At 42.4% G+C, this 27,961-nt stretch overlaps 1 protein-coding gene across 1 annotated transcript in view; it reads right to left on the reverse strand.

The window, feature by feature from the left end:
- Nucleotides 1-27,961, reverse strand: part of KRI1 (KRI1 homolog) — a 90,771-nt gene that overhangs the window by 58,105 nt on the left and 4,705 nt on the right. Inside the window, exons 3-9 of the mRNA XM_085888316.1 lie at nt 21,806-21,920; nt 21,037-21,124; nt 19,905-19,944; nt 6,339-6,385; nt 5,705-5,834; nt 5,493-5,561; nt 4,626-4,743 (exon numbers count right to left, since the gene is read on the reverse strand). Coding sequence (XP_085744442.1) covers nt 4,626-4,743; nt 5,493-5,561; nt 5,705-5,834; nt 6,339-6,385; nt 19,905-19,944; nt 21,037-21,124; nt 21,806-21,920 — 607 coding nt within the window. The remainder of the gene's footprint in view (nt 1-4,625; nt 4,744-5,492; nt 5,562-5,704; nt 5,835-6,338; nt 6,386-19,904; nt 19,945-21,036; nt 21,125-21,805; nt 21,921-27,961) is intronic.

Here is a 27,961-nt window from a genome sequence, read left to right on the forward strand (position 1 = left end):
GGAATCGGTTATATGAGCATATCATCCGACCACGACCAGCAGTGCATCAGATTTTTATTGCTATGTCATTGATATGAACGCCTATTTTGGTGTCGACAACGTCTGAGGTTCAGGAGACCAGATTGGGCTGCCATCCTCTTAACAGATGAGTCGAGGTTTCATCTTGACAGTAGTGATGGCCATTGTCACGTTTATCGAGGGGAAGATGAACGTTATGCTGACACACGTGTTATTTCTCCTGATGACTCCATATTTGCTCTTTTCTTACTCTGGTTTCTTCTGATGTGTCCAATGCAATATTTGGTCTTCCATTTGATTGTTTACATCATATCCTGATGCTGTGTGGACTGTGCTTCCCTGCTGACTGACCTTTGAAAGCTTGTACCTGTTGCTGCGCTTGAGCTTGGGGAGTAACTGCTGAAATCTATCTATCCGGGTTCTTCCCGACGACATCTTTGTTCTTTGTTCCTTTCACAATTATTTCTACTTTTTCACATTTCTTTATTCATTCTAATTCTTGATTTTTCGTTTATTTTATCTCCTTTACCCTTTATTTCTCTTTCTTTATCTCGTCTCGAAGTGAATTCCTGCAGAAAATATTCTGTAAGGCTCACTTGGCTACACCTGGATGGGTTTGAGGGTTGAGGAGTTGCAGCTGAAACCCGAATCCTATCCGGGTTCCTTTTCACTCCATATTTGCTCTTTACTTTTTTATTATGGTTTCTTTTGATGACTCCAATGCAGTATTTGGTCTTTCTTATGATTGTGCAACGTTCGGTGGTGGAAGCGTGATGGTATGAGGAGGCGTCACCGCACATTACAGAACCCAGCTGGAGCTCATTACTGGCAATGACAGGTATTTGGTGCCTTGATGAAGTTCTTCATCCTCACGCCCTCCCGTTCCTGCAGGTTCATGGATGTCACATCACACTTCAACAGGATAAAACACGTCTTCATGTCGCATGAGTGATCACCGACTTCATCACACAACAGAACATTCCCACACTTCCCTGGCCAGCTGGTTCACCTGATCTTTCTCCCATAGAATGTGTGGGATGAAATGGAACGGCAATTGCAGTCTTCAAAACCAGCTGGTGACATTGGCCCAACTGTGGCAGGTCTTGGTACAGATCTGGAATGACATCCCTCAAGCCTTCAACCATTTTGTGTCCTCAATGAGGAACCGTTGCCAATCGCGTGTCAACGCAAATGGTGGTCACACCAGATACTGAGCTGTTGACTGACTTTTGACTGCACCCCTCTTCGAGCCTCTGGAGACACGTGTTGACATTCTCATGTCAATTTCATGTTTATCAAACACTAAATATTGATACGACCAAACAATGTGATGTGGTGGTTTTCATTTCTTGTTTCACATCGGTGTAAATGATGCACAGGAACTTTTTTTCCGTGAATATACAAATAGAATCGAAAATCTGTCTGAAGCCTCGGTTGACCCATGGAGTAGGTCAATTAATTACATAGTTTGAATGAGAGTACTGTACTATACTTCTATCAATTTTTTTATTCCATAGTATTGGACCATATATCTATTAATTACGTATTATTGCACCGTGACTAGGTCTCGACCTTTCAATTTAACCTTTAGACCTTTCAGACTCCCTATGATGTAGAAGTGGGTCATATTGACCCGGTCTGATTTTTGTTCTCCTATAACTTTGGGAAAAAAAAACACTTTTATCCATGACCTTTCATAAGTGTTTCAAATAAAGGGTAATATATATTCCTATGTGTATCTGTTTTTTATGATCGTGGTAAAAATATTTTAAAATCGATTACCCCTAGAATGCAGGTCATATTGACCTGGCCTGATTTTTGTTTTTCCTTCGCTGTAACTGTTATAAAATTCTTCCATGCATGAACTTTCATGAATACTTCAAAATAAATAAATACACACAGTAATATGTATTAACCTTTATGAGAGCATATAATGATAGGTCACGCATGAAAATGTTTTGTATTATGAAACAAGCAATCATTCTTGGCCCGGCTCAATATGACCCACTTCTGCGTAAGTGCAAAGTTGTTTTTTATGACTTTTCCTCGTGATCCTGAAAGACAAAAAAAATAGAACACATACAAAGGAATAACTATTACCCTTTATTTGGAGCATATATGAAAGGTCATGTATCGAAAAAAAAAAAATTCTCACAAAGTTATCGCAACCAAAAATCATGGTGGGTCCAAAAAGATCCAGGAATGCATTCGGGGGTGGGGAGGGGGAGGAATGTACATTAAATATTAAAAAAGATAATTATATTGTGTTGTTTTTAGTTTGCAACAATAACGCCTGACAAATAACAGGTCAACATGTCCCGCCTGCCGTAAGTTTATGGTCACTACTTTCTGCATCCTCGGGTTAAGACCCCTTTAGATCTTTTATTTGTAATCAATGACCTCTCATATCTTATATGTAGAGTTCAGTTCTTGTCTGTGGGTCACAAGTGCCACCCATTCTACAGGGCACGCCTTCCCCCCTCTCCCCCAGCGTCACAAGCACTGCCCATTAGCTGGGATTGGCCTTTCCCTCCAGCGCCCCAGAAATTGCAGCCATATTTTTTTGGTCAAATAGCTCTGAGGCTTCACAGGCCTCTGGTGTACATTTGAAGACTCAACAACATGTCTTTCATCATTAAATAAAGGTGTTTTGAGAAAAGAAAGGTACATTTTGATTACAACTCATGCAAAGGAAACGAGGTAATGCACGTTTTGTTTGCAGTGATCATGGCAGCGGGCTAAAATACAGAGCCCAATGAAGGTATGGTCTCCTATGCAGAGGAAATAAAATAGTGGTCCTTGATAAAAAAAAAAAATTAACTTTTGGTTTTGACCTGACTTTTCAAGGCTTATAAACAAATTGATGGACATATAATTCACATGTTATACAAAGTAAATATATAAACATCAGAGACGACGAAAATTGGCTCGGTCATGAAATGTCTGCACACGTAATTCGTCAGGAGGCTGGGTAAATTCCCAAGAGATAGTTATGATGTACATGTATCCTTTAAAATAAGTTATGTACACGTACACTTCAAAGTTATATGTAATGTACATGTATACTCAACATCACCTCTGAGTTAATGTACATTTTAAAAACTAAAACACGTCAAACTGAACAAGGTAAGTTTTCATCACGATGAAAATCATCATGATTAATATATATGAAATCCAATTTAAAAAACTGAAGTGCAACAAATCCTAAATAAAGTTGGTGAGTAAAAATGGAAATACATTTTAAAGAAGTACAGAAACAAGTCATAATAACTTTTTTTTCAATGTAAAAGGGTGTTGGGATTGTATGCTAAAAAAAAAATGAATTCCTACTTCCCTTTAATCTTTTGGTTAGCTAATGACACTGAACATCTCTCTTGATTTGGTGTGTGTGTGTGTGTGTGTGTGTGTGTGTGTGTGTGTGTGTGTGTGTGTGTGTGTGTGTGTGTGTGTGTGTGTGTGTGTGTGTGTGTGTGTGTGTGTGTGTGTGTGTGTGTGTGTGTGTAAAAGTGCCTAAGGTGGTGGTCTTGTTTATCTTGAAGGTTGCATCATTTAAAAATAAGTTCATACATGGAAACATCCACCACACGCTATCATTGCAATGGATGTAGGGATGGACAGACAACAACCATTATTTCAAGAAAGATGTTGGGATGGTTTCACGTGATAAGTTCCTGTGACCATTTTTGTATACAATATTATTCAGATGGGATAATTCCTCCAGAATTGGCATTATTTTAGAACAACTTGTCATACACCCTCACACCAGGAGCAACGTGGGTGGGGTGGTATGATACGCATTTACATAGAGAATTGGGTTCCTCCCCATAACCCTGAACCCCTGGCTACAAATTATTTTTACCACCTAAAACCTTGCCAGGCACACCCTGAGGACAACCATCAGTTTTCAACTAATTCTGTCCAGTGGTTCAGGAGAGCATAGAAGTCAACCAAACAAACTTTTCAAACTAGAGGGGGAGCACTCGGTAGAGTGCAAAACCTCCGCCACCAATACTGCTGGGTCACTTAAGTGAACCTGATATCCTATTCATTGTAGGTCACAACGGATCAGACTCTACTGAACCACAATTGAATAAACTAAACTAGATTGACACGCATGTAGAAATGCCAAAAAAATAAAATCGAAATTTTTTTGAAAAAAAAGGGGCAAAATCTGTTTTTTTTTTTTCTCTAACAATTTTGGGGGGGTTGGAAATCACTTAAAACATGTAGAAATGCAAAAAAAAAATTCAAATAAAATCGAAATTTTTTTCAAAAAAAGTTGCAAAATTGTATTTTTTTCTCTAACAAATTTTTTTTTTGGTTGGAAATCACTTAAAACACGTAGAAATGCAAAAACAAAAATTCAAATATTTTTTCAAAATGGCTGCCATAGCGGCCATATTGGACTTTGGACCAATTCCAAAATCTAATGGCATGATCCTTGGACCATACCTAATCTCCCCACCAAGTTTCGTCGAAATCCGTCAAGGAGTTTTTCCGTAATACTGTTCACAAACAAACAAACAGACAGGGGTGAAAACAGTAACCTCTGTCCATCTTCGATGGCGGAGGTTAATTAAAGTACGAGGGAAAAGGTTGGAGAGAACCTGCATCTTCCTCCTTATCTTCCTTCTTCTCCTGATAGCGCTGCAGCAGGAGGTAATCTCGCAGGAAGATTTCATCTTCTGGTAGTTGAGAGCTGCACCAGCGGTCACGCAAGTATGCCTGAATGCACAAACAGTCGAAAGAAGGGGGAATTACTAATGTAAGAAGTAGGTGTGAAGGCAGCAGGAAAACAAACAATAGTTTGTTTTTCTAAACACACAACATTGGTTTAACACACCTCTCCCTTATGATGTGCACTTTATACTCTACTGCAGGAACAATCACAAAAAAGTATTGGAATTTCTTCCTAAAACAATTCCAACAAGAACGGCACTCGGAAGAGCGCATACCTCTCTGCCTGTTTGAACAGTTTACGTTTTGTATTCCACTGATGGGCTGGATCTGCATCCAGAGCTGAACCAAATTCTAATCTGCTGGTTTTTGTCACCAAAAACAGTTCATCCGCCAACTTTTGTCATCAGTCGATAACTTTTTGAGATATCGTGTTATCTATCAATTTTGGCCCTATCTCTCAATGGTGAAGAATCACTTAAAAAAATTATAGGATCTGGATCTTCACCAAAATCTAATCAATTCCTTGTTGTCACACACCCAACCTGTCCAGTTTTGTCCGAATCCATCCATAACTTTTTAATATATCCTGCTCACAGACAAACAGCCAAACAAACAGGGATGAAAACATAACCTCCGTCCACCTTCGGTGGCGGATGTGAAAAGAAAGTTCAAGATCACCCAACTGATCGTAAGTTTGTTTCTAGCATAAGTAATTATTTGTCGTTGGGTCGAACTAAACTTCTGGTATTGACCACATTATATTCCTCCCATAACAACAATATACCCAATCTTACCAGATCAGCACCACCTCCTGATGACCCTTGACCTCGTAACCACGCCCTAAAATCTGCCTCTTCACCTTCCTGTTAAAGCACATGAGCATAAACACGTTAAAAAAAAATTAAGTTTAAGCTTTTTATATTATGACATATACAAACAGAATATTACATGCTAATGAATGAGCTTGTGAGGTAATTGCAAGATGAAGAGGATGACAGGTGGTCACCTTTTCCTTTTGGGTTTTCTTTTTGTGCTGGAGCAAGCCAGAACCAAGGACTGTGCTCAGATCTTGATCTCCTTTCGTCTTCGCTTCACTTTCACTCTCACTGTTACTTTCAGCCAAGAAAGCCTGGAAGCTGAGAGGAAATGGACGGAAAACCAAATTCAGCCAGGGTGACAGTAGCAGACTCGGGGGGTGGGGGGGGGGAGTCAAATATGCAACAGATTAAAAAAAAAATTGCATCATTCAATGAGAAAGTATCTCAAAACGCGAAGCCCGTCCACATAGGCTTTATATTCCAAAGAAACTTTACCAAAACAGCAGCTAAAGAAAAAATGTTAAATTTATTAATTTGTATTCTCCATATTCTCATAATAAATGTGTTAAAGATTTCTTGACAAAAGCTCAAATGGTAAAAAAAAAAAAAAGTTAAGGCTTGGGCAGACACTAACACACAAGCAATTGCAAAACCACGTCTCCCACTGCGCGTCGGATGGACCAACTAGTGGCTAAGGAGATGATTGCAACATGCCATAGGTGGAACCAAATTTAACCCCCACAACCTCCACCTCCATCTCCATCTCCACCAACAGAGGCTCAACTCAGCTCACGACAAGCAGGTACAGACCCACACACACACCTCTCCTTAATCTGCTTCTGTTCCTCCACGTGTGAGAGCACATGATCCTGTAACACACAAACCATAACAAATGTTATAACTCTCACTAATTTTTCTTTAAACATCTCGAGAACCCCAACCAAATTCAAAAGGAAATGCTTACGCATATTATGTGGTACACATGTTGATGTTACACAAAATGTGTTCATCAAATGATTGTCATATTTATTAATGGCTCCAAAATCAAAGAGCATAACTTGACTGTGCAGCTTCATGACAGAACTCAGTTAAGCTTTAAAACACACTCGGAACCCCATGGTGAAGTGCCAATGCCACTTGGTCTTATCCTCACCTGTGAATACCGGGTATTTTTTACCTCCGCCACTGAAGGTGAAGGAGGTTATGTTTTCACCCCTTTCTCTCTGTTTGTTTGTCTGTGTACAGGATATCTCAGTCATGGACGGATCCGGATGAAATTTTGTGGACAGGTTGGGTGTGTGGCAAGGACGAATCGATTCTATTCTGGTGAAGATCTGAATCCAATTCTGGAGACGAGAGTTATTTAAATTTTTAAGTGATTCTTCACCATTGAGAGATAGAGCCAAAAACAATATAGTACTGTACAGCATGATATTTCAAAAATGTATTGATTGGGCCCAATATGTTCTCATGGATCAGGTGTTATGTGGTGGAGGTATGCGCTACCGAGTGCCCTTCTAGTTTATAATGCTTTAATATGTATGGCTTTTAGCTCAACTGGAACGTAGTTCCGGGGAGCTTATGGAATGGCGCATCATCCGTCCATCCACAAGTACTTTCAACTTCTCTGAAACTACACCACAACGTTAATCACTGTGTATGTTCCAAAGTTTGTTCATGGCATTAAAATTTTTATATATCTACAGTGGAAACCCTCATGTGGACCAACCAGGTAAGAGAACCACCTCTCATCTGGGCCACTTTTTCTCCAGTCCCTTCAGAAATTCCTATCTATTTAGTACATTGACTGATCGGCTAAGGGCCCACCCCTGGTTCGGGCCACGGACCACCATATTACCAGTCCCTTGAAGCAGATTTGAACTCTCAAGCGGACCAGTGTCAATTAGGTGCGGACATTGTTCCCTTGAGTAATCCGAGCATATACAAAGCTCTTTGGCTGGGCAAGCACGACTAATTGCAAACAAACCGTTCCAAAAAGACATTCTCCAGATGATCACAAGATCGTGAAATGAAATCGGAAACAATTACTCTTTACCCAATGAAATCGGAAACAATTACTCTTTACCCAATGAAATCGTGGGATTTTGGATTAGAATTTCAGTAACCAATAGGAAACCCGCCTCTGCTGCATCGGCTCCTTAAGTTCCGTGCTCCATGCTCAGATTGTCACAGATTTCCATTAGCTTCTTTCCACGACTGCCATGGCTCAAAAAACTCCCAACAAAGAGTTGACGCTGGATGAGAAGGTCAAGATCATACAGAGTGACAAAATCAAGTCTCAGCGTAACCTCGCAGTTGAGTACGGTGTCAGCAAGTCACAGGTTCAGCGCATCTTGAAGAGAAAAGCCGAAAATGCTTCAATCAGAAAGAAACGTTTCAAAGTCCAAGAAAACGAGAAGATCGACGAAATGACATGCTCGTGGTTCAGTCGCGTTCGAGCATTGAATTGTGCTGTCAGCGGTCCGATGATAAAAGAGCACGCCATGGAGTTCGCACGGTCGCTTGAAGTTCCCGAGGTAGATTTCACGGCATCCAACAGTTGGCTCTCCCGATTCATAGCGCGCCACAATATTAACTCTGCCAAAATTCCTGGGGAATCGGCCTCTGTTCCCCAAGAAGCAGTCGACAACTGGACCAAGCGCGTACCAACGATAATCGCACGAGATGACCCCAAAGACATCTTCAATCTCGACGAGAGTGGGATGTTTTACTGCGCGATGCCAGACAGAACGCTCCGTGTTAAAGGGACGGAGTGTAAAGGCGGGAAGCAATCGAAGGAACGTTTGACTGCTGCTTTCCTCGTCAACATGGTCGGTGAATTCCAGAAAACGCTTATCATAGAGAAATCTGCCAAGCCTCGTTGTTTCCGCAATCTCGACAAGCATAGTCTCCCGGTCATCTGGAGATCGAACAAGAAGGCCTGGATGATGTCAGGTCTCTTCAAGGAGTGGATACAACTGTTCAACAAGAAAATGCAACGGCAGCAAAGAAATGTCATCGTCTTCCTGGACAATGCAATGTGCCACCCTGACCTCGAGCTCTCGAATGTGGAGTTTATGTTCTTTCCCCCGAACACGACTTCGCGTCTCCAACCTCTCGACCAAGGGATCATTCGCGCGATTAAATCAACGTATAGAAAACAACTCGTACGGACTATCCTCGCTAAAATTGACCCCTGTCAGCCAGGCGACACAGACGCCGTGAACGATTTTAAAAAGTGTGTCACTGTCTACGATGCCTGCACGTGGATCGCACAGGCCACAGCACAAGTCAGAGAATCCACCGTGAAGTCTTGTTTCGTTTGGTGTGGTTTCGGCGATGACGCTGTTGAGGGTGACGATGCGGTTGAGGGCGACGACGAAGACGATATCCCACTTGCCGATCTGCTCAAAAGAATGCAAGAAAATTACGGTTTGACGACTACTTTAACTGCGACGCAGATGTTCCCATGAAATGCAAGAACAATGAAATGAATCAAATCCATGACGACGTGGTGGCTGAGTTTATCACTGACAATGGTGATGCTGATAACGACGACATTGACGACGACGTGCAGGAGCCAACGATTACCACGTGAGAAGTAATGGACTGTATGGTGAAAACAAGGCAGTATCTTCTGTCCAAGAATCCCGGACATTTACTGGACACCGTCGAAAAACTACAAAATGGTATCGCTGAATCTGCCACGTCATCCGTGAGGCAGCGCACCCTGGACTCTTTTTTTTTTTTTTTCAACGTTGCACAATAATAATCAAAATTACTGTTTCCGTGAATAATCCAAAAGACTTTCTGTGAATAATCAAAATTACTGTTTCTGTGAATAAAGTACAGAACGTGAATGTGAAATATGATGTGAAATCCTGTACAAACAGTTGTTCCACTTAAGTTATTCAATTTAGGAATTAAATGTATTAAGGAAGTTGTGCATCTTTACCTGAAGACCTACCCAAATGGTGAAACCGGCTGAGGGTGGAGCAGCAGGGGCCACCAAAAGAGGGAGATACCCACACCAGCAGTACCACATTTTCTAATGTGGTTATTATTGACCACCTACTATCCCTATGCATGAAAACCAATGATGCCAGTCTGGGAAATGGTGGCATTCTGAGAAATAGGTCAATTAAGGTTGTTGACCCCTGAATTTGGCAATTTTTACTAAAACCGTTATAGTTTTTACAAGTCTGAAGACGACGATGGTTCACGAGCGGTATTTGACGTTGTAGATTGTTACCTTCGCATTCTGCGAAAGGTTATGTATTGGTCGCTGTGTGTGTATATGTGTGTATGTGTGTGTGTGTGTGTGTGTGTGTGTGTGTGTGTGTGTGTGTGTGTGTGTGTGTGTGTGTGTGTGTGTGTGTGTGTGTGTGTGTGTGTGTGTGTGTGTGTGTGTGTGTGTGTGTGTGTGTGTGTGTGTGTGTGTGTGTGTGTGTGTGTGTGTGTGTGTGTGTGTTATTCGCATAACTCAGAAAGTATTAAACCAAATCGCTTGAAATTTGGTGGGATGATGGGTTATTATCCAAGGAACATTTGATTAGATTTTGGGAGCGATCGGGTCAAGGTCAAGGTCACGGAAAGGTCAAATTCGTATTTTTACCATAGCGCGGTCAATTTTGATCTAATTGGTATGCAACAGATGCCAAAATGTTCAGAATTCATTGCCCAATCTTGTGATGGGCGACATGACACAATTACGTCATTACCCTTGTTAGCGGTTGGGGGTCAAAGGTCAGTGGGGTCACGACCTTTCAAAATATGCGGTTTTTGTCATAACACGGTCAAACAAATCAAAACCGATTTGCATGAAACCAACACCAAAATGTTCCGTTCTTTTCCGCACACTCTCGTGCCAGGTACAAACTAGAATGGGCACTCGGTAGAGTGCATACCTTCGCCTCCGCTACTTTTTAACTTCGCATTCTGCGAAAGGTTATGTTTTGGTCGCTGTGTATTTATTTATTTGTGAATATGTGTGTTTGTTTGTTATTCGCATAACTCAGAAAGTATTAAACCAAATTGCATGAAATTTGGTGGGATGATTCGCGATTATCCAAGGACAATTTGATTAGATTTTGGGAGCGATCGGGTCAAAGCTCAAGGTCAAGGTCATGAAAAGGTCAAAAACACTTTTGAGCATAACTTCCTTCATAATAGAGCTATTGACATGCAACCACCACCATATTGTTGCATGACTAAATACCTTTCGGGTGCCTAGTGTCGGATTTGACGTGACGTCACAAGATGACGTAAATTTTCAATTTTTGACCACATCAGTTTTGATCATACCGTTTTGTAGAACTTACCTTAAGGACGTCACACACCAAATTTGACGTCGATCGGACTGACCGTTATGACGTCATTGACGTTTGAACATGACGTTTTTCAATTGTGGAAAAAATGTCCTGATATTTTACATTCAAATATCAATGTAATTTATAAAGGAAAGTCTCCCAAATCCAGGTATGAGGATCAGTACCAAAATATCTGTTTATTGATATACAGGTTTTGCCAATTAACACTGTAGTCAAGGTCACACACAAGGTCAAAATATACTTGTGGGCATAACTTCAGATCTAATAGAGCTATTAACATGAAACCAACGTTAAAACGTTCAGTGAACTAAGAGCTTTCAGAATGGTTGTCGCCGATTGGACGTGACGTCACCGGAAGGGCGTCAAAATGACGTCATTTTTCAACTTTTTTATTTTTCAGTCTTTATCATTCCATTTTATTGGACTGCCCTCAAGGAGGTCACACACCAAATTTGACATCAATCGGACTGACGGTTGTGACGTCATGGACGTTTTAAAGTGACATTTTTCAAATATGCCCGGAAAAAAGTTGCGGCGGCGAAGGTATGCGCTCTACCGAGTGCCCGTTCTCGTTTCAGAAGTCAAGGATGAGACAATGTGATAATGTTTGACCAAGTTATAAAAATGATCAACATGATGTGGTACGAGTGACAGGTTATAAGCTGCAAAATGTCGAAAACCCGGTTTCGTTCAACAACTTTAAAATTTGACCTTTGCATAACCTTTAAAGGTCACAAAACAATGTTGTGGACATTAAAATAAGGAAACAGAATTCGTGCTATAGCTTATTGGAGTTAGTTTGTCGAAGAAGGTCGAAAACCCGGTTCGATTCCCACAACTTTGAAAATTTGACCTTTAGAGGTCAAAGGTCAAGGATTATGACCGTTGGTGCAAAACTTCCTCTGGAACATTCAAGGAACAATATAACGTCATATAGGCTATATGGCATTTCGCACTCATCGGATTATCCATACTTTGATGAAATCAGCGTAAAAACAAACTTGAAGGGGGCGCCACGGGCAAGGTGTTCGAGATAGAGCAAAATAGTTTCAAGGCTTTAGGTGGGGAATGACCTCAAGATTATGCATAAACTAGAGGGGGAGCACTCGGTTGAGTGCAAAACCTCCGCCGCCAATACTGCTCTGTCACTCAAGTGAACCTGATATCCTATGCATTCAATTTAACGTCAACAGTGCTCACAGGGTTATAGTTTGCAACTTTCCCTTTTACATACTCAATTCATTCGTCATAACTAGATTCCTTGAGACATAAATTGATTTTACCTGGGGAATATCCACCTGAAGTTCCAAAATCAGCCGCAATTATAATTTTGCCATGTTTTTTTGTTGGAAATCACTTATAACATGTAGAAATGCAAAAAAAAAAAAAAAAAAAAAAAAAAAAAAAAAAAAAAATCTAAATTTTGTTGAAAAAAAATTTGCAAACATTTTTTTTTCTCTAACAATTTCTTTTTTTTGGGGGGGGGAGTTGGAAATCAGTTACATGTAGAAATGCAAAAAAAAAAATTTTTTAGGGAAAAACCAGCTACGGTGTGTGTGTGTGTGTGTGTGTGTGTGTGTGTGTGTGTGTGTGTGTGTGTGTGTGTGTGTGTGTGTGTGTGTGTGTGTGTGTGTGTGTGTGTGTGTGTGTGTGTGTGTGTGTGTGTGTGTGTGTGTGTACCTGGCGCCTTAGAGGGTTTGAGATTTGTATATTCATTGGAATTGTCTGTGTTTTCCCCACGCCCGAACCCACACCACCATCCCGTCGAATCGCCCCGGATCCCTCTTCTTGCCGAGTCTTGTTATTTCTGATTAGAGAAAATAAACGTTATCAACTCAGTGAAAAGCGACTCGTGCCACCTTCCTCGTCCCGTTTGCGGTAGAGCGATTAGAACCGCCATCTTTGGGTTATAAATAAATAAACCGCCTCCATGGTTTCGGCTCATTCTACGTTGGCGGGACTGTTCAAGTCCCGTGGACGTCACAGTATTTTATACCTAGGGATAAACCCTATTCATAGGACTTTATTCTTTTAGGGGGGTTATTTTTCACAACACCATGTACCTTGCATAAAATTTATGCAGTAATGACTTCCATTTTAAACACATTCTCATGACAATACTATTTAACCCCAGCTCAACAGCCTGTAGGCAAAACATTCAGTATACCACATGTTTTTCCATCAAAAAATTTGCTACATGGTAATATATCCTCATCACAAGACTATTCATAATTTTAAAAAATAGAAACAAATATTTTCACAAGCCAATAGGCGACGAGGGATTCGCTAGGATCGAAGCGCTGGATACGATACTTTTCATTCTGACCGATCCACCGACGAAGATTCATTGCCAAGACGTATTGGTTCACATACAATTGTTCCTCTGCCTGGCAAGATTTTTCCTATTGCGTATTTTTCCAACTAGCACTCTTCATAAAAAATGATGGTAAATAGACACCCTATTTTTGAAGGACTACCATTTTTAAAATAATCTGTTTGCTGGTTTGTGCTGTGGAGCCTCGTGTTGCAGACACACACACACACACACACACACACACACACACACACACACACACACACACACACACACACACACACACACACACACACACACACACACCGATAAACTTCTCTCAATGCTCTTGTTTGACCACACCTGAGCCACACAATATTTTTCATAAGCTACGCCCACTTTCCTACGCCACTCCCACTTTAAATAAATAATTGGAGGTGGTGTGTGGGTCGTGGTATCGTTTACGGAAAATAAATAAATAATTGAAGGTGGTGTGTGGATCGTGGAATCGTTTTCGGTAAATAAATAAGTAAATAATTGGAGGTGGCGTGTGGATCGTGGAATCGTTTTTGGTAAATAAATAAATAATTGAAGGTGGTGTGTGGATCGTGGAATCGTTTTTGGTAAATAAATAAATAATTGAAGGTGGTGTGTGGATCGTGGAATCGTTTTCGGTAAATAAATAAATAATTGGAGGTGGTGTGTGGTTCGTGGAATCGTTTTCAGTAAACAAATAAATAATTGAAGGTGGTGTGTGGATCGTGGAATCGTTTCCGGTAAATAAATAAATAATTGGAAGCGGAGTGTGGGTCGCGGAATCGTTTTCGGTAAATAAATAAATAATTGGAGATGGTGTGTGGGTCGTGGAATCGTTTTCGGTAAATAAATAATTGGAGATGGTGTGTGGGTGGGGAATCGTTTTCGGTAAATACATAAATAATTGAAGGTGGTGTGTGGTTCGCGGAATCGTTATCGGTAAATAAATAAATAATTTAAGGTGGTGTGTGGATTGTGGAATTGTTTTCGGTAAATAAATAAATAATTGGGGGTGGTGTGTGGGTCGTGGAATAGTTTTCGGTAAATAAATAAACTTATTATTAGAAATCCACAAAGACAGAAATGCCGGTGATTCCATTTATTTTGGATCCTTTTCACTTTGGTCAATAACGTTTGGATTGAGGAGAGATCGAAGGTGGAACGATGGTGTAGTTCCTAATAAACACTGTATACACACCTTAAATGACGGTAAATAGACACCCGATTTTTGAAGGACTACCATTTGAAAAATAAAACCTCAATCAAAAATCGGCTCGAGTAAAATTTTCTAAATATTGTTGTGGTTACCAAATTCGCAAACCACCATTCAGGTCCCTTCGGTGAGATATCTCGGTAAGTATATGTGTAGTTAGGCCCAAACCCGTTGTCTAGAGGGAATAAATGTCATTCATGCGTGCTGCGACTCTTCAGGATAGCCGTTTTTCTTTTACTATCTTTATTTTGGACCAACCGCCATTATTACCACCACCAACCACGTCTCAACAGTCGTCACAATATCAACCACCCACCACAACGCCGCTTCACCACAACAGCCACGACCTTTACCGTCACACCTCGCAACCGTCGCATCGCCACCGTTCTTGCGCCGCTTGTGGGTACCGGTATTGGACTCGTGCAGGGCGCGCGCCGAACAGCGTGTACAAAACCACGGACTTTCCGCTCCAAAAACGGATCAAAAACGACTCACGCCCACTTTTGTTCTGTCCAATCGGTGAGCAAGGGGCGATTTGGCCCCGCCTCCAGGGCGTTGGAGGGCGGTCGCTATATGCAAATTCATGGATCAAAATGCATTCACGCCCACTTTTTCTCGGGCCAATGGGGAGCGAGGTGAAAGGTCGAAGGCAGGGGGTCGAAGGCGAAACCACGGGGCTTATATAAGCGGCTGCGTTCGTCAGAAAAGGTCGTCGTCGTCGTGTGCGTTGGAGTTGAGTGCAGTTGGGAAGTTCGCAGGAGGAAGAGTTCGGAGTTGGAGTCGGAGCGAAGAGGACGGAGCTGTGGAGAGGCGGCGGCGGCGAAGGCAGACAAGGGGGTGCTCGCGTCGGTGCCGGGAGCTGCACACCAGGGAGGCCGACGGCGCGACCTGGTCGAGGTGGAGACGCTCGTCGCGGGACCCGAGACAGAGTAAAAATCCTCCTTACCCCGAGCATCAGCAACCCCCTCCTGTTTCCCCCCGCGCTGAGATAGTGCGACCAAAGGGGGCCCCCTTCCCACCCCCTACCAGACACTGTCCACGAGGCCCGCGGAGTTGAGGCACCACCGCCGCTCCGCGTCTCATCACCAGACGGGTAGGCCCGACACGGTCTCGGCCCCAGGCCCGCCTACCCCCTCATCCTGGAGGGTGGTTCTCTTTTCTTTTGCTTTGGGAATGTGTGTTGTCGGCGCCGTCTGTGAAGTATAATTGTATAAGTGTTGCCGTGTGCTCGCGTAATCGGTATTATATCTGCATTGTCGCATTTGCTTTTTGTCTTCCTCTTTTCTATGTGCTTTTGGTGGAATTGAATATGTGTGCTTTCCGTTCATCGCGAATAAATGTGCTTTGTGTTGAACTGTTTCCCGCTTCGCTTCGTCATTTCTTTCATTGAATCCTCATCTTGCTTCACGTAAAGGGTTGGTCCTGGGCTAAGACGCCCGATAATTAATCGAACCGTCGAGGTCGACGAATAACACCGCTCGGTTATCCCGATAGTACGGAACGGGTCGCTTAAGTGGCCCGTGTCCGAAGTCGACCTGCGGCGAGGTGCGATCGCCCGGTCTACCCTCCGTGTGGGTACTTAGGTAGGTCGAATTTGGCGAGCAACCCTATCCCACGCGGGGGCCGATTGGCTCGATCGCGGTGAGACCGAAAGGTCCACCCGTGACTGGTTCCCGGCGTTAGTCCGAGAGGGTCACGACTGGATTGTCCGTCCGGTGGGCGACGTGCCGCGATTCGAGTTACGTGGCCGTCAGCACGCCGGCGGGCGCGAATCCGTAACAATAGCTAAGTGTTTAATTCCGAAGTCTCGTTTCTCTACATTCAAAACTGAAGGACAAGTCTTGAAAATACTGTACGCGGTTTTTCGGGCAACGCGTGGTTGCAAGGCAACGAAATTCAAACGCACACCATCCCAGTATATATTCCACCTGTTGGCAAAGTTTCATCGAAATCGGTTCGCTGGTTCATGCTGTGGAGCCTCGCGTTGCAGATACACACACACACACACACACACACACACACACACACACACACACACACACACACACACACACACACACACACACACACACACACACACACACACACACACACAAAACCCGACAATAAGGGATATCTCGTATATAGAGAATCCAATTCTTACATTTTAACAGAGAAGAGGGTGTCACATAAAACATGCTGCAGTATGTGTAGTCTATCGCATCTGTTCAAGTGTGACTGACCTAATTTCATATACATTGTAAACTCATGGCTGATGAGAGTGCTATTTATAGCAGTGCCACATGTGGGGACCATCTCAGGAATGTGTGGGTCATCTCAGGATTATTGTGGCATATGGGATCATCTTGTATAAACCAATATTCTTTGTCAGGGGCATTATTTTAGGGTTGGTTCAGGGTTTCGGGGTGGCACTTTTTTAGTGCGTATGCATTTAGTGATATTGAGGAAGGGGGAGGGGGTGTTAGTACATAGGTATTTGTAACCCCCACCCCCTCCCCTTGCAAAAATTCTGGATCTATCCCTGTGTGTTATTGATATACTCATCAACAATTATAATTCCTTACAACTCAAAGAAATTTCATATGAAATTAATGGTCATTTGCCATGAGTATTGAATAATACCATTTTCAGGTATTTTCAGACATCTTGGACAAAATGTGATGAAAATATGATTTACCTTTAAGATAATAGAATATATTACATTTGAATAATTGCAGCAGACCCTAGAGAAATTTTAATGCTTAATATTTGATACTTTTATATTATGCATGTGCTGAGTGATGCTAAAAGTATTATATTTGAAAAATGCGAAAATTTGGATTTTGGGGGCAAAATTTGTAATAAAATTGGTTCTGCACTTACAATTATCAGCCACATGTTTTTTTTTGTTATTGCATTTTGTTATTGCAATTTTGTTATTGCCTATTGTCCTAGGATCAGTTTGATGTACATCAAGGTATTCTAACATGAAAATTATAAAAACTATAGCCGTTTTAGTAAATATTGCCAAATTCAGGGGTCAACGACCTTGATTGACCTATTTCTCAGAATGCCACCATTTCCCAGACTGGCATCATTGGTTTTCATGTACAGGGATAGTAGGTGGTCAATAATAACCACATTAGAAAATGTGGTACTGCTGGTGTGGGTATTTCACTAAATAAGCCTCTTTTCTGGCCCCTGCTGCTCCACTATAAGGGGACCACCCCTCAAGCAGACCACTTTTGGCAAAGTCCCTTGGTTTGGTGCAAGTGAGGGTTTCCACTGCATATAGGGTGTCCCAAAAAAATATACAACTTTTAAAATGCTTCGTTTGATCATAAAAAAGCAGTAATTTTGTCACGAATGCTTCATTTCTTGTTGCAGAGACCTTGAAGTTTATTATGATACCAAGCAAGTGCCAGAAAAATGCCAAGACTGACCGTATAACAACGGACGAAAATTGTCATACAGGTGCAACATCTTTACTCGAGACATTTCAGTATCCACTTGCGCCATGCACCAAACTTTCGGACAATAAAGTGCACCATCGCAAAGTTTACCAATGTGGGAACCATCTGTGACCTTCACAAGGGTCACAGTGGTCAGAAGAGGACAGGTCGAAGTGAAGAAAATGTGGAAATGGTGAGACAGGCGGTCATTCAGAGTTCAAAAAAAAAAAAAAATCGATTCGACGACTTTCTGCCAAGACAAACATTCATAAGAGCACCGTTCAGAGGATCCTTCACCAAGACATTCATGCCTTTCCATACAAAATTCAAACGGAAACGGTGCTTACTGATTAACAGAAACGCAAACGACTAGACTTTGCAAATTGGTTCTCAGGAAAGTTGGAGGAAGATGCAGACTTACTCAAAAAACTTCACATGACGGACGAATGCCATGCTCACTTGTCCGGGGAGGTAAACAAGCAAAACTGAAAATCCTGGTAATGCATCAACTGAACTGGTGCCTCGATCTGTTCTCAAAGTCACCATGTGGGTGGCCGTTGGTAGGTATGGGATAATTGGTCCATACTTCTTTGAAGATGACCAGGGACGCACTTGCACGGTAAACCAGAGGAACTATCGCGAAATGATTCAGGAATTCTATCTTCCTGAGCTACGTACTCAGGCCCGTAGGAGAAACAACTGATCCAGATGAGAACCCAGTGGTTCCAGAAGGATGGGGCACCGCCCCATCCAGCCAGGGAAACAAGGCATTTTCTCAACCAACATTTTGAGGGCCGCTTTATCTCCCTCTACGAAGACGGTGAGTGGCCACCGTATGTATTCCCCTGACCTTACTCCTCCAGACTTCTTCTTGTGGCGGTATCTCAAAGACAGGATCTCTGGAAACCCTAGGCCTCAATCTCTTGATCAGCTAAAGGAAAACATCCACCGAGAAATCCAGAACATTCCTCAGGAAACGTTTCCCAAAGTGATGGAGAACATGACAACACGTTTGCAGGCAGTGATTGGACAACGTGGAGCCTACGTCGAACATGTGGTCTAAATGAAAACGACGATTATATTCCAAAATTTAAATTTTGGTGGCAATTTTGACATTGGTACAATAAACTTCAACCTTTCAGCTTTCTATCCAGCCATATATCTTTTTGTTAAATATATGTTATGACCATCCTCTTTGCAGATGAAAAGTTGTATTTTTTTTGGGACACCCTGTTGATATATATATATATATATATATATATATATATATATATATATATATATATATATATATATATATATATATATATATATATATATATATATATATAAAATATGTTTTTTTTTAAACGGCCCTTAAGGGGGTGGACAGGGTTTGCCCTTCTAAAATAGGTATTTGCTTTTTTCTCAGAAACTACACACGCAATTCTGATGAAACTTGACCACAACCTTCACCCATGATGTACCAAAGTTCGTTCATGGCATGAAAAAAAAAATCCATTAGGTATTTACTTTCTTCTTCATTACATATTTTGTGGGTCATCCATGCCTACCAGTGGTTCCCTGGTTATCTTATCCAGCCACTATCAGGTGAGCACCCAGAGGTTTGTCCCAATGTTTATGGAATGTTTTTTCTTCAAATACCCAATACCCATGGAAGTGATTATCCTCTTCCTTAACGGGGAGTACGACCAAGTGATGTGCAGTGACATCACAGTGGGGAAGCAAAAGCACCGCACAATTACATCGATAAATCCAAGCTGAAAAATGTCAATATAACTTTTGATATTTGAAAACAAAATTCGACTAAATCAGGAAGCACGCATTATATATTTATGTCGTCATGACTTCAGTGACATTCACAAGATCACATTCTCCAAACATCCACATCCTGCACTGCTTTCCAAAGCTCCAATGGAGACAGCTTGGTAGCAGCCTTTACCTGATCCAACCAGCATTATGTAAATGTTAATTATGTCTTTCTCCTGGAGTCTTCATGCACCATGTAATAATGAGTTGGTTTTTATTTTTATTTTTTTTCAAACTCCCAAAGTAAAAAATTTAAAACAAAAACTTTGTTCTCACCTTTAGTTCATTCTCTTCATCACTCTCATCAACATATTTTCTGTAAAACAAAACAACAACAAAAAAAAACATACATTTCAAATGTTGCTGTTATGGGAATGGGTGGAGCATTGAACACATAAAGGGATTAATTCCATAATTAGATATTTCATTAGAAAACGTGCTTAGTCAGGTACCTTCCCCTCGTATCAGGAATGGAGAAAATGTGTTGAGTGTTAGCATGTTCCATCCCCATTGTGATTCTCCACCTTCTTGAGATTCCCCTGTCTATTAATCCACCCATCCATCCCACTCACTCACCTTTCACCCTCTTGGACCTCTCAAACCCTGTAAAACCCTTCTTTACATTGACTCCATTCCAATTTCTCCAGTCCTCAATTTTTTTTCCCATCATATTCCCCCCTCCACAACCATACAGACACATTCAAAGCCGACATTAGCGCTGTGTAACCTATATCTACAACACGCGGCATAACCTACAGTACAGGAAAGCTGCAGGGCCAAGTGCAAGCCACATGGTGGATACACGCTGCCAGTTTGTGCTGCATTCCCACATGAAAAACCACGATGCGGATGCTGTGTGGTGAGTGGGCAGGGCTGCCCGTTCAACGACAGCACAAATGAGAAGTGACACAGTCGGGGTCAAAGAGTGCTGTAGTGACCTCTGCTCCCTGAAGACACACCGTGTCTGAGCACCGATATAAGCTGGTGCATGTTTGACGCACCCAGGAGCCTGCATGGGATGAGATCTGAACCTGCCTGCCTGTCTGAGTTACGAATTACAGCCTATTCAAGTTGCACTGAGGGGAGAAACCAAGTGGCATGGACCAAAGGGTCTCGAGGGTTTGCAGCAACTCCACACTGACAAACGCGATCTGTTCCTTCTGTCTCTAAACACCAAAATTTGTCTTGGTTGGACTTGGTTCAGTAGTTTTTAAAAGTTTTTGAAGTATATATAAATATATAAACAAACAAATAAACCAACATACAATTTCACTTTTATGGTATGGATTACAATCAGATATAAGGAAACGATGAACAAATCAACACAATACACAATAAGAAAATGTGATGGGAACAACACAATATTATGGTCGTAAGAACGACAGAATAAAGATCCACAGCACCTCACCCGTTTTTCACAAGCATCACATTTCGTTCGTAATCGGCAATGAAGAAGGGAGAATCTTTTTTCTTTTTTGAATTTTGCTTTCCTTCATCTACCAGGTGTTTAAGAAAAAAAAACATGAAAGACATTCAAACAATAATAGTTAAAAAAAAAAAGCATTAAGAGAATCACAGTAAAAGGCAGAACAAACTAAACAGTAACAACAATAAAACATCGAATATATTATTTTAAAAGCAAAACAAAGATCGAGATTATTTTAAACATTTTTTGAAGCAACAAAATAAAAAAGTATATTGAAAAATAAAAATAAATTGTTTTCATTGGAGTTCACACACACTTGCATGTTATAGCCTATTGTCTTAGGATCAGTTTTGTATAATACATCAAGGTATTGTAACATGAAAATTATAAACACACACACACACACACACACACACACACACACACACACACACACACACACACACACACACACACACACACACACACACACACACTTCTCTTTTTACTGAGCATCCCAAGGAATTCTACAAAGGTTGTAGATTTATGGTTGAATGACATGCACATGACCGGCAATGAGACGAAAAAAAAAAGATCACTCATTCAAATGACCCCAAAAACCAAGGCTTGTTCCACGTAGATCTAAATTTTGCACGTTAGGTTTTTAATGACACAAACGTGACAAATTTAACCATAAAATACATTTTCAAAAACATGGCATGAAATTTCCTCTCTTGAAAGTACTTATGAATAAAAGATGCAATGTACATACCATCAGATGATGAGGACGAATAAAACTTGGCGTCCTTCTGATAGATTTTTGGATCATTCTTCTTTAGCAGAGACAATGTCCGATAAAATTCTCTTTCACGTTTTGGGGAAATTACCTGAAAACAGAAGATCTTGCTGTCACTATAAAGCTGGCAATAACAAACAACTAGAATGGCACTCGGTAATACGCATACCTCTACCTGGCTGAACAGTTTACGTTTTATATCCCACTTTAGGCCGGATCTTGATTAGGACCTGAACCAAACTCTAATCGGCTTGTGCTTGTCACCTATCCAACTCATCCACCAAGTTTTGTCCGAATCCGTCCACAACTTTTTGAGATATCGTCCTAGATATTGTTACGAATCTGGCAGCCATTTACACACAAAACACACAGCAGTCCCCGCAGTTGTTATTTCGATAAGTATGTGTTTATAGTCAGGGTCCCGTCCTTCTGTCTAATGGGTTAATTGCATGTGTGCGGTGCGGGTTTCTTTATAGTCAGGTTTTTCACATCTTTAAATCTTCCTCCAGACAAGTCAATCCTCCACCTCTCCGCACCACCGACTCCATTGCCCACGTGCTTTTGGCTGAAGGCGTGGGCGGAGCCTCCATCGCATCAGATTGAGGCTCCGCTCCAAGGAAGGGCATGGAGCGTTTCCTCCAGCCAATGGGCGAAGGGCAAGCAGGGCCGAGGCGCTCCGGCCAATGGGAGGCCAGAGTGCCGAAAACTACTACAGAGCCTCTTCAGGGGGTGACATGCCTGACACCCCCCCCCACAAGACGTCCCGTCCAATCAGGAAGCTCATCACCTCAGGGCCGACTCCGCCCCAGCCAGATGAAGTGTTCGCCCCATCCAAAAGGGAAGAGTGTGAGTGATCATGGCCATTTTTTATGCTCTAGGAAAAGCGTGAGAGCAGTGATCGTGGCCATTGCTTTTGTTCTGCGATCGTGGTCTTTGGTGGGGCTCCTCGTGGTGGTGATGGTCGAGCAGCCAGGATCCTAAGCTGAGGATTTCGGGTCGTGGGTTCGAGTCCCACCGTGGTGGGTTGGAGTCGGTGTGACCGCACGAGGCAGAGAGGTACCCGACCAGGCTCTGTTCCCCCAGCTGAACTATCTTCCTCAGCTGGAGGACCAAATAAAGACCTGACGGGTCCAGTGTGTGTGTGTGTGTGAGAGAGTGTGTGAGAGAGTGTGTGAGTGTGAGTGAGAGTGTGTGTGAGAGTGAGAGTGTGTGTGAGAGTGAGAGTGTGTGTGAGAGTGAGAGTGTGTGTGAGAGTGAGAGTGAGAGTGAGAGTGAGAGTGAGAGTGAGAGTGAGAGTGAGAGTGAGAGTGAGAGTGAGAGAGAGACCGACCGTGTGCCCCATCTACAAGTAGAATTGTTTAAGTGTTTTCTTTTTGTTGTACATTATTTGCATTGCTTATTCCGTTGTAACTCTGCTCTGTGTCTCCCTTCCCAATTATTGCCCCCATATATATATATTAATACTGAAGGACCAATTTTGTGCTCCTCCTCACGGTTGCGTCACGTTTTTCTCGGTCCTGTGACCTGGACTGAAAGAAAGTTCGTACCTGTAAGAGTGCATCGCATATAGTGGCAATAGTCAACTTTCAACTCTGAAGCAGAATAAACACTTTTCGTTTTACATTCGTTTACATGGCGACGTGTGACGTCACCGCTGAGAGGCGTCAGGACGTCAGGACATCATGACATCATCGGTCATTCGCTGATGTCATTACGTCTGTCAACTCTGAAGCAGATTAAACACTTTTCGTTGAGACGGTGGCAGGGAGTGAAGAGGCGGGGCGGGAGATGAAGAGACGGGGGCAGGGAGTGAAGAGGCGGGGGCAGGGAGTGAAGAGGCGGGGGCAAGGTAAGCAAATTTTTGGGCGGGGGTAAGCAAACTGAAAGCAGGAGATGGGGGAGGGGGAATGGGGCGGGGGCTGAGGTGAATTAGGCAGGGTTGAGTGTGAGGGGGTGGACAGGGGGCGGGGGCAAGTGGAGCAGGGAGTGAAGTGGCGGGGCCGGGGTAATTACATTTTTGGGTGGGGTCAAGCAAGTTGAAGGCGGGGGGGGGGGAATGGGGCAGGGACGGGGGATGAGTAGGTGGGGAGAAACACGCCCTGTCCAGTCCATGTCCCTCGAGTGTGGGTGAGCTGGTGAGGGTGGTTGAATGAACGGAATCCGCCTGTGACGGGGTTTCGGCTAGTTATAAATAAACCCACAATTGTCAAATGTTCCAGTTTGTTGCCCGTGTTTTCTTCCATTGACCCAGAAAGGTGCGGGCTTGAGAAATAGTGAGGCCGTCGGTGCCGTAAGTTGTCATTGGGTCTGACGGACTTTGGTAATTCTGCTCGGTTACACCGGACCGAGGTCGCTAGCGCGACCTAGTTCGACAGTCAGTCGAGTGTGTGACTTCCCCGGTAATTCGACGACGTGGGTACTTGGGTATATTTAAATTTGGCTATTAAGCCTACCCCATGCGTCAGAGAATTGGTGAGCACGGTCCTTAAGTGACCCGTGACCTTCGGAGTTGTCCGAGAGTCACAACCTAAATTCCAGGTGTTCGGTGGGAGACTGCTCTACTGCTCAACCTGGTGGCCTTTCCTCGCCACCGACCCACAACAATATATTGTTTTTGGCCCTATCTCTCAATGGTGAAGAATCACAAGAGAAATTAAAAAAAAAACAAATTCTCGTATTCAGACCCAGATTCAAATCTTCAACAAAATTGAATCAATTTGTCCTTGTCACTCCCAACCTGTCCACCAAGTTTCGTCTGAATCCATCCATAACTTTTTGAGATATCCTGCACACAAAACAAACAAACAAACAGACAGGGGTGAAAACATAACCTCCTTCCATCACAGATGGTGAAGGTAACTCGAGATCACAGAACACGATACCCCATGCAGTGTTACTTCAATTTTAATAATAAAATAATTTTAATGATCGTTCAAAAAAAGCATCTGAAGCTTTAGGACTTGTGAATTAGTCCAGAAGCAGTCCTGAACACCACCCTTTATACACCGCCCCATTGAACCTTTATTTAAATTGAAGTACTGCAAAACTAGTGGTTGTTGGAAGTATTACGACAGGTGATTTGTGTACTAGAGTCTTCAAATACATGATTAAATTAAAACAAAACTAAAGATTGGAAACGTCATATAAATAAATTCATTTCGGGCTTTACCACCATTTTCCAAAGTGTTTTTTACATCACCCAATCTAACACATGACATTAGTTTTTTGTGCCTGTTGTTTGTGTCCTTTATGACTTCTTAAAAACAACAAGGCAGAGTAAAAAAAAAGATTCTCACAGTCCTCTCTGCGCATGTGCGGTCGGGACGAATTCTGAGCCAAGTTACGGTAAAACGAGAGACTAGTCTTCATCTCGTATTCATATTTCGATTATTATTTAAAATATAACATTCCATTTAAATAAGCTGTTCCTCAATCATAAACTGACAGGACGGATGCACATGAACCAATTGCTTAACCCCACTTTTTGCTTCAAGTGTGCCGGATAATGACCCACACAGTATCCATGCAGGTCACACAAAACGATTGGTCAATCTACCAAGATACACCACTGATCTAAAAATCACCATTATGAAAATTCAAATTCACTGAACCATTTAAAATAAATTATACAACTACTTTGACTCCTACCACCACCACCACACCAATTATTCCCACATTTCCGTGGGGTTCGTAGTGGAACGTTTTTGACCTAAGTTTTTCACAATCCAGTTGGTCAGACATAACATTCAACTGAAGGTGGCAGATATTTGCAATTTGTTTGGGGTGCCTGTTAAAACTCGCTCAATCTTTGTGAAAGACACGGTGGAACCTTTAAAGTCCACTTACAACCAGGGGTGTACCTAGAGTATTTGGCACCCAGGGCGGACCCTCACCCTTCCCTTGGCATCCCCCCCCCTCGATATGAATAATTTAAAAAAAATTAAATGCACAGAAAATATATACCATGTTTGCAAATAAAATTTCAAGTGCATTTCAGTCCTGTACCTGTAGTAAGCAAATTGGAAATAATAAAAATGTAGGACATTAAAAATTCAGCAAACAGGTAACACTGCTTGGCATCGATATAACAAAAACACATCTTCAACCACAGAGAAAACATCACCAGGAAGAATTTTCAAAAAGGAAAGAGAAAATCCAGCGTCAAGGAACACCCATAGATTGCATGACGTCATTTCCGTGGCGATGTTTTTCCTTCACATTAACTATTTAATAGAGATCAACTTTTCAGAATGCCTGCGAATACAGTACAGTAATGTAACGTTTCAGAATGAAAGGGTTAACCCATAAAGCACGTCGAGCTACCATCGTGGCCGAGACGTGTATGCAAATGAGTTTAAACCGACGTCAAACCAAAGAAGGAATCATGACGTTTCCTACAATGCATGATGCCCTGATAACTGATGAAAGCTTGCTTCTAATTGGTGGAGAAAGCTGATGACAAAAAAAGCTTTTCTCACTCAGATTGTGCTTTATATTCAGGGGTTCACACAATTTTATTTAATGAGATTCTCCAATGAGTACCAGCAGAAATGGTTTCGTACTCACAAAAAAAAATGTCAGCTTTGAGCATGCTCATCTGCTGTCCCAATCACCACTCTGATTTTTAATGCACCACTCAGCTTTGTATGTATCTTACTCCTCTTCCTCTGTAAGCACTCTCTCAGAACATCCCCTCCAGACGAGACACTCGCAAATGGCTCGTTTTTTCGTTCTGGACGTTCCTGGGTCTCCTCTTTGCCAGAGCGTTCTCCTTAGATCTTTTTATTCATTTTCATCTTAAAAAGTTTAAAACTTTTAATATAGCTAATGTTATAATTTGTAAACTTAATTTTGTACACTTAGGTTTTGAAATCACGGTCAATTATCAGAATCAAGGAAGAATCTTACCGCCATGAGCTGAGAAAAACCCCTCATAATCTTCTTCTTCGCTCACGTGTTCTCCTCAGATCCGTCTATTTTATTTTTTTCAATTTTGTAAGTTACCGTATTTTCACGACTATAAGGCGCATATAAACGTCTTAGATTTTTGTCAAAATGTGCGACGCGCCCTATAGTGCAGTGCGCCCTTTGTGTGTATAAAAGAACAGGTATGTGCGGTATGCAGAACATTGCTGTTTTAACAACCCCGAAAATGGCAAAGAGACACGCTTATGAAGCTCAGTTTAAACTGAAGGCGATCAGCTATGCGGAGGAACATGGGAATCGAGCCGCGGCGAGGAATTTCCAGATCAACGAGTCGATGGTTCGAAAGTGGAGGAAGCTGGAAAACGAGCTGCGACAGGTGAAGAAGACGCAGCTGAGTTTCCGTGGAAACAAGGCGAGGTGGCCAGAGTTGGAGGAAAGACTTGAGCAGTGGATCGTTGAGCAAAGAGCAAGTGGGAGGAGCGTTTCGACGGTCACGATCCGACTGAAGGCAGTATCGATAGCGGAGGAAATGAAAATCGAACATTTCCACGGAGGTCCGTCTTGGTGCTTTCGCTTCATGAAACGGTGCCATTTTTCCATCCGGACCAGGACTACGATAGCGCAGCAACGTCCGGCGGATTATCAAGAAATGATGGAAAACTTCCGCTCCTACTGCAGCAAGCACATCTGCGACAAACGGATCCAGCCGAGCCATCGGCGTGAACCGGCCGTTCAAAGTGAGGCTGCGAGCGGCGTGGGAGCGGTGGATGACCGAAGGAGAGCACAGCTTCACAAAGGGTGGAAGGCAGTGCCGGGCGAGTTACGCCACAGTTTGCCACTGGATTGTTGATGCCTGGGCTAACGTGTCTGCTGGCACTGTTGTCCGAGCTTTCGCTAAAGCCGGCATCATTTCGGAGGAGCCGCACGGTGCAGAAAGTGACTCTGACGGCGAGGAAGGTGGACCTGCTAGGTTGGGTTTAGCGCAGTTCGATTCCGAAACAGAGGATGAGGATTTCGATGGATTTGATTAAAGACTATTACCGGTATTTGATTGTTTTAGTATTTTTGTAACTAATACTTTAATAAAGCACAACCAAACTCAATTTTGCTCCCGATCTATTTTTAAATACGCACACTTGTGTGCTTGTGTGAGTGTGTTGTTGTACGGCGGACGTACGTAGTAGAGGATATTCATATAAAACCCGC

Source organism: Eptatretus burgeri, chromosome 7 (genome assembly GCF_056783735.1).
Source record: "Eptatretus burgeri isolate ZD-2024b chromosome 7, Ebu_testis_v1, whole genome shotgun sequence".
Taxonomy (NCBI): domain Eukaryota; kingdom Metazoa; phylum Chordata; class Myxini; order Myxiniformes; family Myxinidae; genus Eptatretus; species Eptatretus burgeri.